The sequence below is a fragment of the Eucyclogobius newberryi genome, unplaced genomic scaffold (genome assembly GCF_026437365.1).
Source record: "Eucyclogobius newberryi isolate DKJ021-1_F unplaced genomic scaffold, fEucNew1.0.hap1 SCAF_16, whole genome shotgun sequence".
Classification (NCBI taxonomy): Eukaryota; Metazoa; Chordata; class Actinopteri; order Gobiiformes; family Gobiidae; genus Eucyclogobius; species Eucyclogobius newberryi.
Genome location: NW_027315790.1, coordinates 19,980,657 through 19,996,997, shown reverse-complemented (window position 1 = coordinate 19,996,997; position 16,341 = coordinate 19,980,657). Strand labels below are relative to the sequence as shown.

The 16,341-nt window shown below is 42.1% G+C and overlaps 1 protein-coding gene across 1 annotated transcript; it reads left to right on the top strand.

Annotated features, from left to right (window-relative positions):
- Positions 1-525: 525 nt before the first annotated feature.
- On the top strand, positions 526-12,876 carry mylipa (myosin regulatory light chain interacting protein a). The gene is made up of 7 exons (XM_072447829.1): positions 526-749; positions 1,782-1,972; positions 8,755-8,940; positions 9,760-9,957; positions 10,122-10,286; positions 10,713-11,136; positions 11,639-12,876. Exons 1-7 carry the CDS (start codon positions 663-665, stop codon positions 11,825-11,827), a joined length of 1,440 nt encoding a protein of 479 aa, XP_072303930.1. The 5' UTR covers positions 526-662; the 3' UTR covers positions 11,828-12,876.
- Positions 12,877-16,341: the final 3,465 nt, after the last annotated feature.

Here is a 16,341-nt window from a genome sequence, read left to right as displayed (position 1 = left end):
CATTCAAAAGCTACTTACTTTACAAACAATGACTTTAATTTCATTCCAATGCAATGACACTGACTCGATGTAAACACTCCGAGCAAAACATAAGAAGGTAGAAACGGCCATGCAATATTAATAAAAGTTGGAAAGTGGACGGCAAAGTGAACTTCCTGTTATCTATTTTGGACAGCATCTTCATACATTATTCACAATAGCGAGGCTGGGAACTGTACACGGGCCATCAACTCACCAGAGCTGTGCAATAAAAAAAAAAAAAAAAAAAACTCGATAAAAACGTCCTCTTCACCGGGAGCAGGTGAGCGCACTTAAACACACGCGGTACCTCTCTACAACCAGACGAGGGCGCGCTGCACGATCCGTAAACCCACCGTCGCGCATCTTCGACTTGTGATTGGTCGAATGTTTCCCCCAGCCTTCGCGAACGCGCTTCTCATTGGACGGCGCGGAGTGGGCGGGCACGGTGGCGGGGTTTCATTGATATAGCGTTCAGCTGGCGTCGGGCTCTGGTCTAAAAGAGCTCGCCACACGGAGGAAGTGAGAGGAAGGGCTGAGAAAGTGACCGGGGGATTCATGTCGGGGGCTTTGTGAGGAAGACAGAGGACAGGTTTGGATCGTTTTTGAAAAGTGGCACACCAAAGAAATAAGACAACGCCAAAATGCTCTGCCACGTTACGCGCCCGGATTCCGTGGTGATGGAAGTGGAAGTTGACGCGAAGGCGAACGGAGAAGACTGTCTCAATAAGGTACGACATGACAACAACTGCTTTTCACGTGTTATTTGTTTATTTTTGCAGCCTAAAAAGGGACACTGTACTTTTGTAGCAATTGGTCACAGTCGGATCATGCAACACGACTAGTCTCACACAAAAAGTTGTTGGACAATTTTGTATCTCATAATTAAAAGTCCTGCTGCAATTTGTAATAAATCCTCCATTGCATGCCATTATTTTTCTATCATATTTCAGCTTTCTTGGAGCGATTGTCCTTCATTTACAAGGAAACAAAATGTCCAAATTCCCTGTGCGCGCTCCTACGCGCTGGAGTACTGCGTGATGAAGAGTATTTTCTCGTGATCTCGTAGTATTTACTCTCTGGGGAACTGCTGCTACTGTCTCCTTCTTCCTACCTGCGCGGCTTATGCGCTCATGGGTTACTCCAGTTCAGTCTCTGAAGTGTGTGGGGGGAAACGTGCACACGCGCAAGGCACTATTGAAACTTCCCCTCTCTCTGAATAGTTGCCAAGAGTTGTTTTCATCCAGCTGTAAATCCACTTTGCATGCATGGCTTATTTCCAAACTTGTCTTGGGTATGAATGGGCTTATGTCTTTTTTTTTGTGACCCTCCAATGCTGCTGGAGCAGCAGCAGCAGCAGCAGCAGCCCTTACGTAATAAGTCCAGGGCTGCTGTGGAGGGGGGCGTGGGAGAGCCGAACCCCCTTTACCCTCTTTACCCCCTTCAGAGGCTCAAAGTCTGCTTCCAATGACGGGGCCCGATCAGCATGTGAACGGCACTGCAGGGGAAGTCCAAAGTGCTTTAGCCGTGTCTGAACTCAAACTGCGGCCACTAGGTCAATGGCACTTAACTGTTTCAACCTACTGTCTTCAGCTGTGGAGTAGGAAAATGTCGCAGAGAAAAATCGGTAGAGAATAACTTTGTGAATTGTGTTCTGACTGTTCGTTTAACTGTAAAGCATCAAGCAATAGACTGACCCCCATCACACTCTGCAGCGCTTTGTTGCGATCACGTCTGAAGCCTTCTTTCCTTTTTTGGTTTAGGTTTGCAGAAAGTTGGGCATAATTGAAGCGGACTACTTCGGTCTGCAATTCACGGGCAGCAAGGGCGAGAATCTGTGGCTGAATCTGAGGAACCGCATCTGCCAGCAAATGGACAACGTGACGCCGTGTCGACTCCGGCTCCGAGTCAAGTTCTTCGTGGAGCCTCATCTCATTCTTCAGGAGCAGACGAGGTAAAAAATCCGTCCGTCCAACTCTCTTGAAATCCACGATGCCACATGGGACAAGCAATATCAGAGTCCATTCTAAATTACAGCAGCTCAAAGCCCATGCTGGCTGCCAGAAAAGAAACAAAGACACATTTTTGTGGCATGTGGGACGCGACAGAAAAGCACGTGCTGCAGAACAACAAGCCCATAGTTTGACAGGACCTAATCTCATCACTTTGTTCCTGGTTGAGCAGACATATGCCCTTTAGTTACCTCTGCGGCGGCTCCTTCCGGGGTTACTATAGGTCGTTCTAGAAAGAAACGCCAAAGCAGGAAATGTGATCTGGCTGCTCTGAGGCTACGGGCCGCTTTGTGACTCCCCTTGGGGACTTCACAGCGACACCCAGGACTTCTGCCACGACACCATTCAGCTCCAAATGACTTCTGTTGTGCTTTTTGTTTCAATTGTGTCACAGTTTCAGTTGGAACGTCCAGATGCAACCAGTCTTGTTTTGCATTATGAGTCACATTTCTGCTGTTTTCCATATAGTTTTCATTGCCTATGGTACAGTGCAAAAGCCTTACAAGTTACGTAATGTTCAAGGGGTGTCAATACACTAAAACCCACTGTGTTTAAATTGTAAATGTAAGATAAGATAAGATATATACCGTATAGACCTAAATGTACCCTGAAAGAGTCAGGGGTCAATGCTTTTCCTATTGAATAAATACAAGTCACTCCAATGTGACTCCAATAAGCCCAAAACACAAACCTATCTTTTTTTTTCTAGTTTTAAATGGTTGACCCAGTTCAAGTTGGTATTTACAATAAACATTTGCAGTGTGCTACTTTCTAATGGAGTCGCTTTTTATCTTGTGCGTCCACCAGATTATGAAGTCGTAACACATCTCCAAAACAAAAGTCTTGCTTTGCTTTTATGCAATGCTTTATAAATCGGCCTAACACGTTCTTGCGCCCACCACTGGCACATATTGCCCTGCTGTGTGGTTGAAAATGCAGTCCGTCCTCTCTATTAATTGACAGTTTTTCTTACTCTTCCTGACAATGAGCCATGTTTGGAAAGTGTGAAAGAAAAGTGAAAGGCTGTGGGGGTGCGATGTAGGAGGGCCCTTGGCCATCAGACCTCCCTGAGATTAGCAGGGGTTATCAACAGATGGCGGGCGGCAGGCCTCTGCAGAGAGGGCGGGGGTCACTGGGTTGTTAAAGAAAGGTGAGATAAAGTGCTGAAAAGGGTGTACACTAGGAAGCTTTTTTTTAATGCTCACAACATCAAGTTGACGGAAGTGTTTACCTCTTCTGCTTTCTATTGTTAGGTCAGCAGAACTACTGTATACTTATAGAAAAAAGTGAAATTTTTTGTCTTTTTTAAATTGTTCATTTCCTTTTTCATGAGAGGACTTCATTTACCTTTGCTGTAATGTTGACCAATCAGATGGAGGGCCCCTTTGGCTCACTGCTCGAGTTACCTTTGACCTAGTTTAGGAAGCACTGCCTCAGGGCCCGGTTCATGCTCACAATTGCAGCTAAACTGATTTTGTTCAACTATATTGTCTTTGCACTGGGCAGACTTACGTTTTCTCAGATGAAGTACATAAAAGATATTTTCCATCCCACTAAGGACTTACTGTTCCATATTCTTACTCCTCTCCACCCAGTTGTTCTTGGCACATTTAGTTCACGTGTATCACGTTCTCATTGTATCTAACTATATGTTTGACTTGGCAAATGGTGCAAGTTGGAACAAATCTTGCAGCAGAATGTGCAACGCGCATAGCAGAGGGAGGGCCTGTTCTATATGTGAATTGCATAACCACCACTGGACCCAGAGCGGATTACATAAGGTCTGCCACGTAAACTCTGGCGGGCCACTGCCTTTTCACACATACATGTAGCAGATTAGTACATTCTGTTAGCTTTTTAGCACTGACATTTACTGTTGTTTTGTAAAACAAGTCAGCCATGCTACTTCGAACATCTAATTGCATTCGTTAGCACGCCTGTCATGTTCTTATTTGTTCTTTCCCATTTTCGTAGAAAAACCCAGGGAAAGTGTCACCCAGCGGCCCCAACAACAGCCCGTTATCCGCACCATTAGGCCCATTTGCTCCGAGTTAAATATGTGAATGTTTCCCTTCATTAGTTTCACTGTTTAACATTCTGATCAGGGCTCGGCCATCACCTCTGCTTCATCAGGGGTCCCCCTCATTAACCCTTGGAGGCACAACTCGTCTGTTTTTCTACCATTTCAAAATCCAATGCCAATGCTCAAAGGAACAGACCTTATATTCTCTCGATCCTTGTGTGAAACACTATCTAGTCTCTGAACGCCCATTGTTTCAAGAAATGATTTGACTGCTTTGTTCAGAGAGGTGAGCTTGGCTGAAAACCAGAGGAACAAGTGTTTGGTTTAAATACTTCAAGCTCTCAATTCTCATCAGTGCTTAATTACTGCACTGACAGCCAGTCTGTTTCCTCTGTCTTGTGCAATTACAGGCAGTTCAAACTCCTGCTGGTCTTAAGGACCTGAGACAAATCTTGTTGTAATGGACGGCCTGTTCTCCAGTAAATGGGACTCTACTATAGTGTTGTCGCCATATTCAAACTCGATTTAGATGTTAAGGAATGTACTGGATTCTTGAAAACAATTTCAAAACCACAATGACTATTATGGTAATAAATGCTAATTTTTAGGTCACGGTAAAGATTTTACACAATAGACTTACTATTTAAAAGCAACATAATTGTACTTACTTTATTAAACCCTGTCGTCGTCTTTCAGATCTGATAAAGCTCCAGATCATTCTAAAACTGTTCAGGAAAGGACACATTTTCTCCTGTTTTAAGTGATTTTCCTTTAGTAGGCGTATCGGCACTTGCTCAAATGTGTATGTAGTTTTAGTATTACTCAGGATCTGATTTTCAGTACTCATGACAAACTACTGCTACTATTCACAAATGGAGATGAAAGTGGAAGCTAACAACCAATTTTGTTTAAGTTACATTATCAGCAAATCAAATCCTAGACCACCTCCAAATCCACTCACCAGCCAGGTCTGTGCTCATTGTTTGTTGGGCATTAAAAGTTTTTACTATAGTTATTTAACTTTTTGCTTTGATTGCAGTTTTAACCACTTTGTACAGAACACAAGACCACAACACATGGCGCTCTGAATACAATCGCTTCCTTGTTTTATTGGTGCACGCAACCGAGCCGAGAGAAACAGTCTATTTTTGGCAACATCTTTCTTTGCATTAAATTGGTCGGATCATAAAAGTTGTTTGTCATAGTCATATTTATTCTATCATACCCTCAGGACAATACCGTGGAGGTTACTTTAGTGCATTGGCTGAGAGTAACCTCCCACCGCTGCTTCTGGCTCGAATTATTTGACTAGCTCACCAACCACATTGTTCAGCGCGCAGGCCAAACTCCTCTGCTGATTGGCCAGAGCAAGCAACAGTCTCCAGGCTTTGAGTTTCAGTTTGCAAGGGACGTTTTGTTCCTTTTAGCGATGGCCTGGTTGACAACTCGCCGCCTTTTTAAACAAAAAATATATACCACAGCTAAAAACTGTCACAACAGCTTTTATAGGTGCGCTGAGACTTTAGTTGAGTTGATGACTTTATCGTTACTGGGAAGAACTTTATGGAGTATACACAGTTTATGGTACAAAAGTCGAGTTTATTGCACTAAAACTAAATTGTTTGAGGATTAGTTTCAGTATATAATATATTATATATATATTTTAGTAGTAAAAAAACAAAACAATTATTCTTGCCGAGTCTTGGGGGTGGGGGGAATGAGTGAAGAAAAAATATCAAATTGGATGTTGATGCAAGTTAGATTCTTATCATGATTCACTGCCAGTAATGGTCTATTTTTAGATCTATCTTTTCTTCAGAGTCCAGGCTTGTTTTAATTGCATTACTTAAACCAGATTGACATTCCTGGACCAATGCAGCGGACCCCCTCTCCTGCTCTCCTCTTTGTCCCATCTCTGAATGACTGACATAAACTGTGTATTATGATTACCTTTTCAGTCTTTATTGGTCTGGATGTAAGCCAAGGAGCTTTAGTTGTGGTTTACACTCCTGGATTGCAGCGTGTGACTTGCATGTGGGTTAGAAAAACAAAGGCTGGAGACCTTGAAGGGCACTCTCTTTTAGAAAAGTGTTTTTGGGTAGAATTTCTATTTTAAAAACACTAGTCAATCCAGGCAAATTCCTACACTGTTTTTCAACACTGCTGGTCTGAAAACGTACTAATAAATGAACGTTAACTCTTTGTTTTGTAGGTTTAGTTTTATAAGGCTCCATTCACTATTTCCCCCCTAAATGACATTCAAGTTAAACAAGACCACTTCCTCATTTATGATTTGTCTTGTTAATTATTCAATATGTTTGTGCACGATGAACCTTGACCCCTGCGCAGTACTCCATTCCTAACATATTTATGGCTCGTCCTTGCCGTTTTTAAAGCTAAACCAATTCTGAGAGCAGCTGTCTTGTAAAACTTTCACATGGATTGTGGTTTAAACAGTTGCGTTTGTGAGAAGCAGCCGTGTCATTTCATGTCCTCTGCGTCTCCATGAACTCCAGTAACCTCTGTCAGCACTAACCTATTCCACTCCACTCTCTAATAAGTATTTTCTTTCACAAACAGAGACTGGAATTATGCCCAGAGTCTGAGTAATGAGTAACTGTCAAGCTACTACAAGATACACAAGTCATTAGTCAAGTTAGAATTTAAGATGGAACCTCAACATTTCATTTAAAAAGTGCCTATTAAAAAGATATTTCAATACATAGATATTTATTGTTATGTAATCTTTCATTGTTTATTAAAAAAAGTCTACTGCCACACGCTGTGAAAAATGTACGAGGTTGTCTCAGGAAAGTATTATGAAATCAATGCTCGGAAGCTGTGGATTTGCACTGGCAACTCCAGACTGAAGATGACATGGACGGAGACGGATGAATAACTCTGGCGATGCTTAATTAAATGCTCGTCAATTAGTAAACGGGAGTAACCCCAGGCACCTGCACTACAGTAACCCTCCTCGTTTGACCTGTAGTAACCTGGCATTTGAGTCAGCCCTATTGTTTGCGTCAGGCAGGTATCTAACCAGCTCGGCCGCATCACATGACTCCTGCTGGGCCCGACACAATGAAGCGCCCTGTTTGTGTGTGCTTGTTCATCGGAGGGAACGGGGATGTTAACGCTGTATCAAAGCACTGTTTGTTATGCCTGGGGCCAGTCAGTTGTTATGGTCCAAAGCTTTGTTGGGGTGGAGATCGTGTGCATCGCAGCTGCACATTTCTGCTTCTGTTGATGGTTTTTTGAGTGTGCGTTGAGGGAGGAATGTCTTGTTGTTGGACAGTTACTCTTCTTACAGTATGATGTGTGGTGTGTGTCACCACCAGGTGTGGCCCTTTCCCAACAGGGTCTGACACCCAATCCTACGAGGAGCATCACGTCATCTGTGGATGGCTCTTGTGTCCTCTTTGTTCCCAGAGACTCCCAAGAAGAAAAAAACTGCAGGAGGCATTTTTAACAGGAAGATTTACACTAACTATAAGTTAGATTGTCCACATACAAACGGTTACAGAATCTCTGCTTAGCCATTGTAATGTCCAATTAGGATTGCATTACTTTTACAGTGCTAAAATGATGGTTGCTTCAAGGGCGTTGTTATAAGGAAACGACAGCCAAGATTAAGCCTGGCACATCAGGGTGCGGCAAGTCAATGTATTCAGTTAAAATCCAGGCTGGAGCCTTTTGGGCTGTACCAAAAACACAGTATGAAATCTTATCTGACTGTTGTTGTGGTTGGAGGAAAAACCGAGCAAACACATGGGACAGTAGAACGCTGTTGAACAGGTTTGTGGCTGCATTAACAAGTAGCTCTTCAATCTTCTTAAGGTTAGTGGGGCAGAGGTCGTCCCACGGGAGGATCTGTGAGGTTACTACAGTTCATCTGTGTTTGGGATGTAAAGGAGGGTGGGGGTGTTGTTTACTCTCATCTTCTGCTAAAGACAACATCCTTTCATCTTTGGGAAGAACAAAGAAGAGAACATTTTGTAGTTTATAGACTTCACAATAGAAAACTTAAATTCCGGCACAAATAAAGTGTATTACGTTATGAAAAAAAATATTATTCTGAATCTTCTATATTTAGGCTTTGTTCTTTGGGAAGAAAATATGTTTTTAGTTTTAAAACTTTGTGTGTAACGATTTCCACATTGATTTAGCATAGGGTTTAAAGCAGATGCCCTTTCTGACGCGGTCCTTCCCCGGTCTGGTCACAGCAGCTTGTAACGTGACTGGATTAGAATTGTGATTGTCAATTGTAATGTTCTTTGGAAAACAATGGCAAACCATGTGTTTTGAAGGAGGCTTGGAGTGAGTTGAGATATTGGCGTGAAATGTGAGTTTAAGGTCCCTTTTTACAGAGAAATACTGTTTCCTGGTACGTTTCTGTGAATATTTGTAATGGTGTGATCGTGTGATCTTCAGTGTGGTCAGATATGGGGTTGAGCTAGTACTTTTAATAGTTTTAGTTTTGAGTCCTTGTTTGTCTCAGTCTTCTTTAGTCAACTATTGCCTTAAATGTGTCAGGAAATGTATGTTTTTCATCCAAATGTGTTATTGTAGTTGTAGCAGCATCTGTTCTATTATATAAAACAATCTGCGCTGGGGGTGACTGACTTTCTGTACAGGCTTATTTTAGTCTTTATATTTCTGTGGTTTCTGGTCCTGACCATCTTTGTCCTGTGTTCCTAGGAACCTCTTCTTTATGCACGTGAAGGAGGACCTCCACAACGGTCACCTGCGGATGGGCTCGGATCAGGCGGTGGAGCTGAGTGCGCTGCTGGCTCAGGCAGAGTTTGGGGACTACAACCAGAACACTGCCCAGTACTGGTACTCCGAGTTGTGTGGAGAGGAGCCCGGCCCCAATACTATTGACAGGTACAGTCTACGAGGAAATGACATTCTCTAACTTCACACATAAAAAGTTCAGCGATTCAACCATGCAAAGGCTACATTTACTTAATAGCAATAGTTATAATTGTAATGGTGGTAGTTGGATCTCTGAACTAAGGTGATTGTGTTTAATGGAGTCTTATCAGTATCAAATAAAACGTCGCCATTGTGTAACACTTGTACTACTTCCACAAAGATACCACTGCACAGTCTATCTGACACTATTGTCTTGGTAAGTCTTATGTAATGGTCCTGTTATTACATTATCAGCGTGACCTGCTGACCCGTTATGTCAGCTTTGTTCTCCCTGGAGTCATTAGTCAAGTCTAAAGATGAACTCATAAGTTAATAAAAGCTCTAAGATTACAGGCCAAGTAGAAAGATGAACTTCCATAATGAGCAGTACTTGTTTCAAACCCCTGCAGAGGAAGCTGGTGCCTCGTGTCTCTTTTTATTCACATCATTATATGTGTAAACAAATGTGCCTTTTGTAATGAGTGCAGTATTTAATTGGAGCCATTATTGCACCGCAGTCTCAGCTCCACCTTTACATGCTGGGAACTGGTCCAAGCTTTACAGACTTCCTTCTCTACTTGTTTTGCAATGTGCACATTGTGCAACCAACAGACTCCCACAAAGCCTGTTCAGTACATACAGATAAATCATTTGACACACAACAATATTCGCATTATGGTAACTTTACATTGATAGTTAAAACACAATGCTAAGCTTGTATTGTATTTCTGGATTTAAAATGAAAAAGTAACTTTGAATGTAACCCAAGTCAAACCTTTGTTTCTACAGTATTGTGGCTCGACACAAAGGCCTGGAGGAGATGAGCCAGGCGTCAGTGGAGTACCAGGCACTGCAGCTCATTTCCTCTCTGGAGCACTATGGGGTGGAGTGGCACTGGGCCAGGGACGCCAATGGACAGAGGATGGCCATTGGCGTGGGACCTGAGGGCATCGCCATCTGCAAAGAAGACTTCACCTTAGAGAACAGGTAGAGCACCCGTTTGTCAATAGTCTTGATGAACTCCAAAATTGTTCAAAAAAAATTGTAGTCCTGGCTCAAAAAAATAATAATTTATTATACATTGTGCATTCTATAAATGTTTTATTGAGGTTTAATGTATAAATAAAATGTGACTCTCCTTCTCCACCTAGAATAAGCTACCCCCTCATCCAGATTGCCACACAATCAGGAAAAAGTGTGTATCTGACGGTCACCAAGGATACCAGTGAAAGCATGGTGCTCCTGTTCAAACTGATCAGCAACAGAGCGGCCAGTGGACTCTACAGGGCCATCACAGAGACTCATGCCTTTTACAGGTGAGGCCAGCGCTCATGTAACTACTTATCTTCTGATTGACTAGTGTGCCCTGTATGAGACCACAGTACAGTGCAGTACAGTAAATGATGAACTCTTTTAGAAGTAGGTTAACAGAAATGTTCTTCTATTTCATGACAGAAAGTAGGCAAGGAACAAAACATGTCCATAACCTGAATGCTCTGAAAAATAAAGTGATACATTTTAGTTGGACCAATTCAAAAGGCTGACCTATGAATTTGTCTGACAATGGCACGGAGTACAAAGGACACGCTGGCCTTTTGTTTTAAGTCTTTTAGCTGGCAGTTTGCAGATTTTTATTTTCTGATGAGCAAAGCAATATATTTTTTTTATTTAACATCTTGAAGGAAGAGCCCATGCTTAACAATAAAACAATCTTGATCTTTTATGAAATGTCTTTTCTTCAGGTGTGACACCGTAACCAGCGCTGTCATGATGCAGTACAGCAGAGACTTTAAGGGACATCTTGCCTCTCTTTTCCTGAATGAAAACATCAACTTGGGCAAGAAATACGTTTTTGACATCCGCCGCACTGCCAAGGAAGTGTACGACCACGCCCGGCGGACACTGTACAACTCGGGCATGGTGGATTTGGTGCCCCGTAACAACAGTGGGGAGCGCTCGTCGCCCTCACGATCCCCGACCCGGGACAACCAGCTGGAGGAGGGGCTGGACTGTGGCAGCTGCCAGCAGAGCCGTGAGCTCCAGGAGAGGCTGCAGAAGCTACGAGAGGCCCTGCTCTGCATGCTCTGTTGTGAGGAGGAGATCGACGCCGCTTTCTGCCCCTGTGGACATATGGTGTGCTGCCAGACCTGTGCCAGCCAGCTTCAGGTGAGCCCAGTCAAGATGATCAGAAGAATTATTTTAGCCAAATCTTAACAAGCTGTTCTGAATTCAATAGTCATTTCTTTATTAATCAAAGCTGCAGATGTTTTGCACTACTCATCAGCTCGTTAAACAGCACCCAGAGCTCTGCTGAAGTTCGGCCTCACTGGCCTCTTAATCAGCTAAATGTCCCTCTTTGAACAGATGGTGCAAGTGTTAAAGGATTATGGCAGCCTGTGGATCCTGCTCCATTACCAAATAGAAAACGTGACTTGGCTAATCGTTGCTAATAAAGTAGTGTCATTAAAGTTTGGGGAAACATTTTGATTTAGGTTTTGTTCTCTGACCTTCACTCATCATGTCAGCAGAGAATAATTATCTGCTGTGTCCGGCAGCACTTTTCAAAACAATGTGATTGGAGGCCAAGTGACTAAACAACAGTTCTTTTCCCTTTCAGCTCAGGTTTAGTGTGTCCTATGATTAAAATGGCTGTTGTCTGTGTCCACAGCTGTGTCCTGTGTGCCGGTCAGACGTGGAGCATGTGCAGCATGTGTACCTGCCCACGTGCACCAGTCTGCTCAGCCTCACTCTGACAGACAACCACCAACACCGCAGCAACATCCCAGCTCCGATCTGCAGAGACATGGACTCTCCTCAAAGCTGCCCCGACTATGAACACAAGATCTTCCACATGTGAAGATCCCCCCCCCCCCATTACAGTGACTCCACCACTCTTTAAACTCCTATGTGCTTGTTTGAACATCTGTTCAAAATGTTGTCAAATCGGTTGCATACACTTCCCTGCTGCAGTTAGATTTTAAATGAGTCTCTTATTTTTTTTTGTTAAATTATTGTATCAGTTGACCTGATCAGGTTTTGTTTTGCTCTATATCAGGCTCATGGCCACACAACTCCTATATTTTATACTGTACATATCCTTTATCACTTTTAAGCTGCCATTTTAAAGCTCGTCAGAACTGCATTTTACTGTGTCTAGTGAGATACTTTTTATATTTAATTACGTGTTATCTTGTTCCACATTTCCATGCCAATGAGGGGGTATTCAAAGGGAGGCAGCTCTGCCTGTGTGGTGCACGGCATACTAATGACACTCACTGAAATATGGTCCCAGTGCTGTGACCCTGAGGTCTCAAATGGTCTTTGTACCGATACAACTGTGACCATAAAGCCAAACCAGTATGTGGCTCACACTTCAGATCATAGATTCAACATTTTGTCAGGCTCATGCCAACAAAGTTAGAAATGAGTGAACATGATTTTTGGATGTAATGCAGGGGCTATCTTTTTTGTCAAAATCCAGTTAATCCTCTCTGGGGCGTACTCGAGTTGTTTGGATGATTGAAAGGGTACTGGGAGATCTATCTGTGCAATACTGCTTTTGAAAAGCTTTTCATTTTGTTTTAATTTCAAAAACTATATTTAAAAAAAAACGACAATGTCACTTTATCAAGGACGGTTTTCTTGTGTCTGTAGGAGTTGGCCTTAATGTAGCAGTAATGCCGTGTCTATCCTAAACTTCTGCAGACTTTGTGTGAAAAGGAAAACTCTTGTGACTCGGTCACTGCAGGGGAACTTTAGGAAATGTTATCACTTTGTAAGTAGCAATTTGTTTCTGTTTTCTGAAGCAAAAGCCACTATGCTCTGTCAACGCGAGTAACTTAGAAATGAATTCTTTTGTATTTTAACAAAGGAGAAAGTATTAATAAAGTTGGTTTCTTTTTTAAATGCGGTCTTGCGTCTTTTTACTCTGCACATGCACACGGGTAAATAATGTCACTTTAGCTGTTGGGTTTTTAAACTAATTGAAGCTGCTCTCAGGGTGAATTTGACTGTGAAAGGTCAACATGTGTCATTGAGGGTCTGGAGTGAGGAGCACTGGAGTGAGCACAGTCTGAGGCCTTAAGAGCATGTGTCATTGAGGGTCTGGAGTGAGGAGCACAGTCTGAGGCCTTAAGAGCATGTGTCATTGAGGGTCTGGAGTGAGGAGCACAGTCTGAGGCCTTAAGAGCATGTGTCATTGAGGGTCTGGAGTGAGGAGCACAGTCTGAGGCCTTAAGAGCATGTGTCATTGAGGGTCTGGAGTGAGGAGCACAGTCTGAGGCCTTAAGAGCATGTGTCAATGAGGGTCTGGAGTGAGGAGCACAGTCTGAGGCCTTAAGAGCATGTGTCATTGAGGGTCTGGAGTGAGGAGCACAGTCTGAGGCCTTAAGAGCATGTGTCATTGAGGGTCTGGAGTGAGGAGCACAGTCTGAGGCCTTAAGAGCATGTGTCATTGAGGGTCTGGAGTGAGGAGCACAGTCTGAGGCCTTAAGAGCATGTGTCATTGAGGGTCTGGAGTGAGGAGCACAGTCTGAGGCCTTAAGAGCATGTGTCAGCTGATGAGGACTGACAGGCTCCACTGGCCTGTGATTAGAGGCTAAATCGAGGGCTATTGATGAGTCTGGTTCCTGTCTCCAGTCTTCTTGATAGATTTAACTTACTCAAAGGACATGGAGAGAGTTGTTTTCAAGTCGCCCATGCGGAACATGGAGGACTCAGTCAAACCATACAGTTAAAGTTTAACAACTGAATCAAAAGGGGTATAAAACTGGACAAAGTACAGCCACGTAGCAGGCCATTAAAAGTTTTAAGAGATTACTTATCGTCAATTTTTAGGTATGTGACTTGCTGTCCAACATTTACAAGAATACCATGCAGGTTACTATAGCAGCCTCATAAAAAAGACAAAAAGATGGCGTTTAATATGCCAATAAAGATAGACTCCAAATACAAGAGCGGCTTTTGGAAAACATCAGAAGAAAGAAACTATTGTTTGACTGAGAACAAATCTTAAGTTTCACATTTTATTATATACTTAACTGTTGCATTTGGATATTATTATTCAGTGAATGGAAATGTCATTTTTTGGATTGCCTTGGTGTTAAACTGCGGTGTTGTATTCTTCACACCTCTGAAACATGTTCTGCACATAACTCATACTGGTACTTTTATGTCACTAAACACACAAAAGATTTAGATCATTATTAATGAAAAACTTTACTCTATAACCATTCATACGATGGAATTGAATTGTAAAATGCTATGGCAACAGTGCTATTTTTTCATCACCTTAAACCCATTAATATGAAGCATAATAATGTGACAATTTATTATCTCTTCATTATGAGTTGGATTTATTTTAGTTAGAAACAGTTGAGATTTAAGGTTAGATGTTAATTTGATGCCTGGACCAACAGGACAGAGCTCTTATGGGATGTTTCCAGTCTGCAGTGGTTAGGAACCATCAGCAGCACTATAATAAACATGTGGTTCATCTTGTGCATGATCATTGTTTCCTTTGAATTGTGTTTGACTTAGAGCTCTGAAGTAGCTTGTTTAAAGCCTTTTTGACCCTTGTCATCGCCCTCTTACTGTAAAGTATGTCACTTGCTGTGTAAATTCAGAAACTTAAAGTAGGTCTGAATCCCTAATGTAAGAGAGTCGCTGCTCTTCATCACCTGTCATAGAGAAAAACAAGTAGAATTTGTAAGAAGCATCGTTTTAAGCCATGCCAAGGTCTAAACATCAAAGATTTAAACCAGTTTTGCCCGCCCATTGCCATGCAGCGCACATCTGCTGGTTTCTATGACAGAAGGACGATTTCCCCCTGAGCAAACGTTAGTGGCACCTAGATCTGCCCTATTTCTGTTCCCAGCTTTATACCAGGCTTTTATTTGCTTTGTCCCTGGAAGTTTTGGACCAGTGTAAACAGGCTACACAATGTGGAGAACATCTCAACTATTTGAGCTGTGTCATCACCCAGCACCCAAACACATGGCTGCTGGGTCATGTGCACAATGTAAAGTTTAACATTTGAATCATCAAATCAAGCAATGTTGTTGCACTGTTGCAGACTGTGAAGAAGAAAACAATCGATGTTGGTTATTATTTTCACAGCAAGAGCCACAAGCATTTCTTTCCTTATAAATACCAAGCTTGAATAATGGGGATGAAGGTCTTGCAGTGGACTCTATGATATTTGTCACATTATAAGATAAGATAAGATAAGATAATCCTTTATTGTCCACACATGGGGAAATTTCATTGTTGCAACGCAGGTAGATACAGAGGAAAATAACAGATAACTTATAGGAAGTTTGAAAAACACTTTCAATAGAAGAACTCTTATAAACAAAACTCTTATAGATGTGGGACTAGCAAATAGGGCACCCCCCGAAATGTATTTTATTTCATGTTATAATTGATTTAATATCATTTTTGTTTGTTTTAGAAAGACAGACTGTTCAATTCGCTGATTTGCATTAGTGTAGTTCCTATGCCACACCACAAGGGGAGCTCTATTATCTCAGTATCTGGGGCGTCTGCTCAAAGTAAAACTGTTTCCTGTAACAACAGAGCGCATGACATGGACATTGACAAATGTTTGTCTTTGTTACAGGTAAAGTGGTAAAACAAATGTTTATATGGGAACTGTGAACATGAATAAGGCAATAGAGGGACAGTTTAGGCCGAAATTGTCTGTAAGATTATGAAGTTGAAGCCTGGTTGTTGTTTTATTGTAACTTTGTGCTATGCTAACATAAGTATGCTAAAATGCAAATCAAAACAAAGGGGATCACCAGGAGAGTTAAGAATGACACTTTTGCTTAATCTAAAAACGTTCTAAGAGAACAAAGACACATGTCTGTCACAAATTTGTTTATGTATATGATATTTTGTTACTTTATGATTATTTTGAGCTATTGTACATTATAAAAGTAAAACTGTTTCCTGTAACAACAGAGAGCATGACATGGACATTGACAAATGTTTGTCTTTGTTACAGGTAGAAATAAATAACAATGAAAATACACTTTGAGCCTCATATTTGAAATGTGCAACAAAATCTGGTGTCAGAAGTGGGATGAGCGGTGCAGCAAGAAACAGAAATGCCCAGAGATGGAGTTCGAACAACTACAAGACCAGCTCAGTGAAGTCTTGGTGCAACTGAACTGTGAGCAACTCCTGGAAGTATGCGTGCACGGTAAAATCTCAACTGAAAACCTGAAAAAGAAGCACACGCTGATCAGAGCCATAAGTGAAGTAGTTGATAAAGCTACGGAAGATGAGGAAGAAGAAGTGGCACGTGAGTTTCTAACCCGCTTGATAACATTTGCAAATGGTCTGAAAGGAAGAACTGACACAACTAAG

What these genes read in the sequence shown, in the direction of transcription:
- mylipa (XM_072447829.1), top strand. Translation starts at nt 663, where the DNA reads ATGCTCTGCCACGTTACGCGCCCGGATTCCGTGGTGATGGAAGTGGAA. An exon ending in GAGAAGACTGTCTCAATAAG is followed by an intron (nt 750 to 1,781) that starts GTACGACATGAC and finishes TTTTTGGTTTAG; the next exon opens with GTTTGCAGAAAGTTGGGCAT. An exon ending in GACTTCACCTTAGAGAACAG is followed by an intron (nt 9,958 to 10,121) that starts GTAGAGCACCCG and finishes TTCTCCACCTAG; the next exon opens with AATAAGCTACCCCCTCATCC.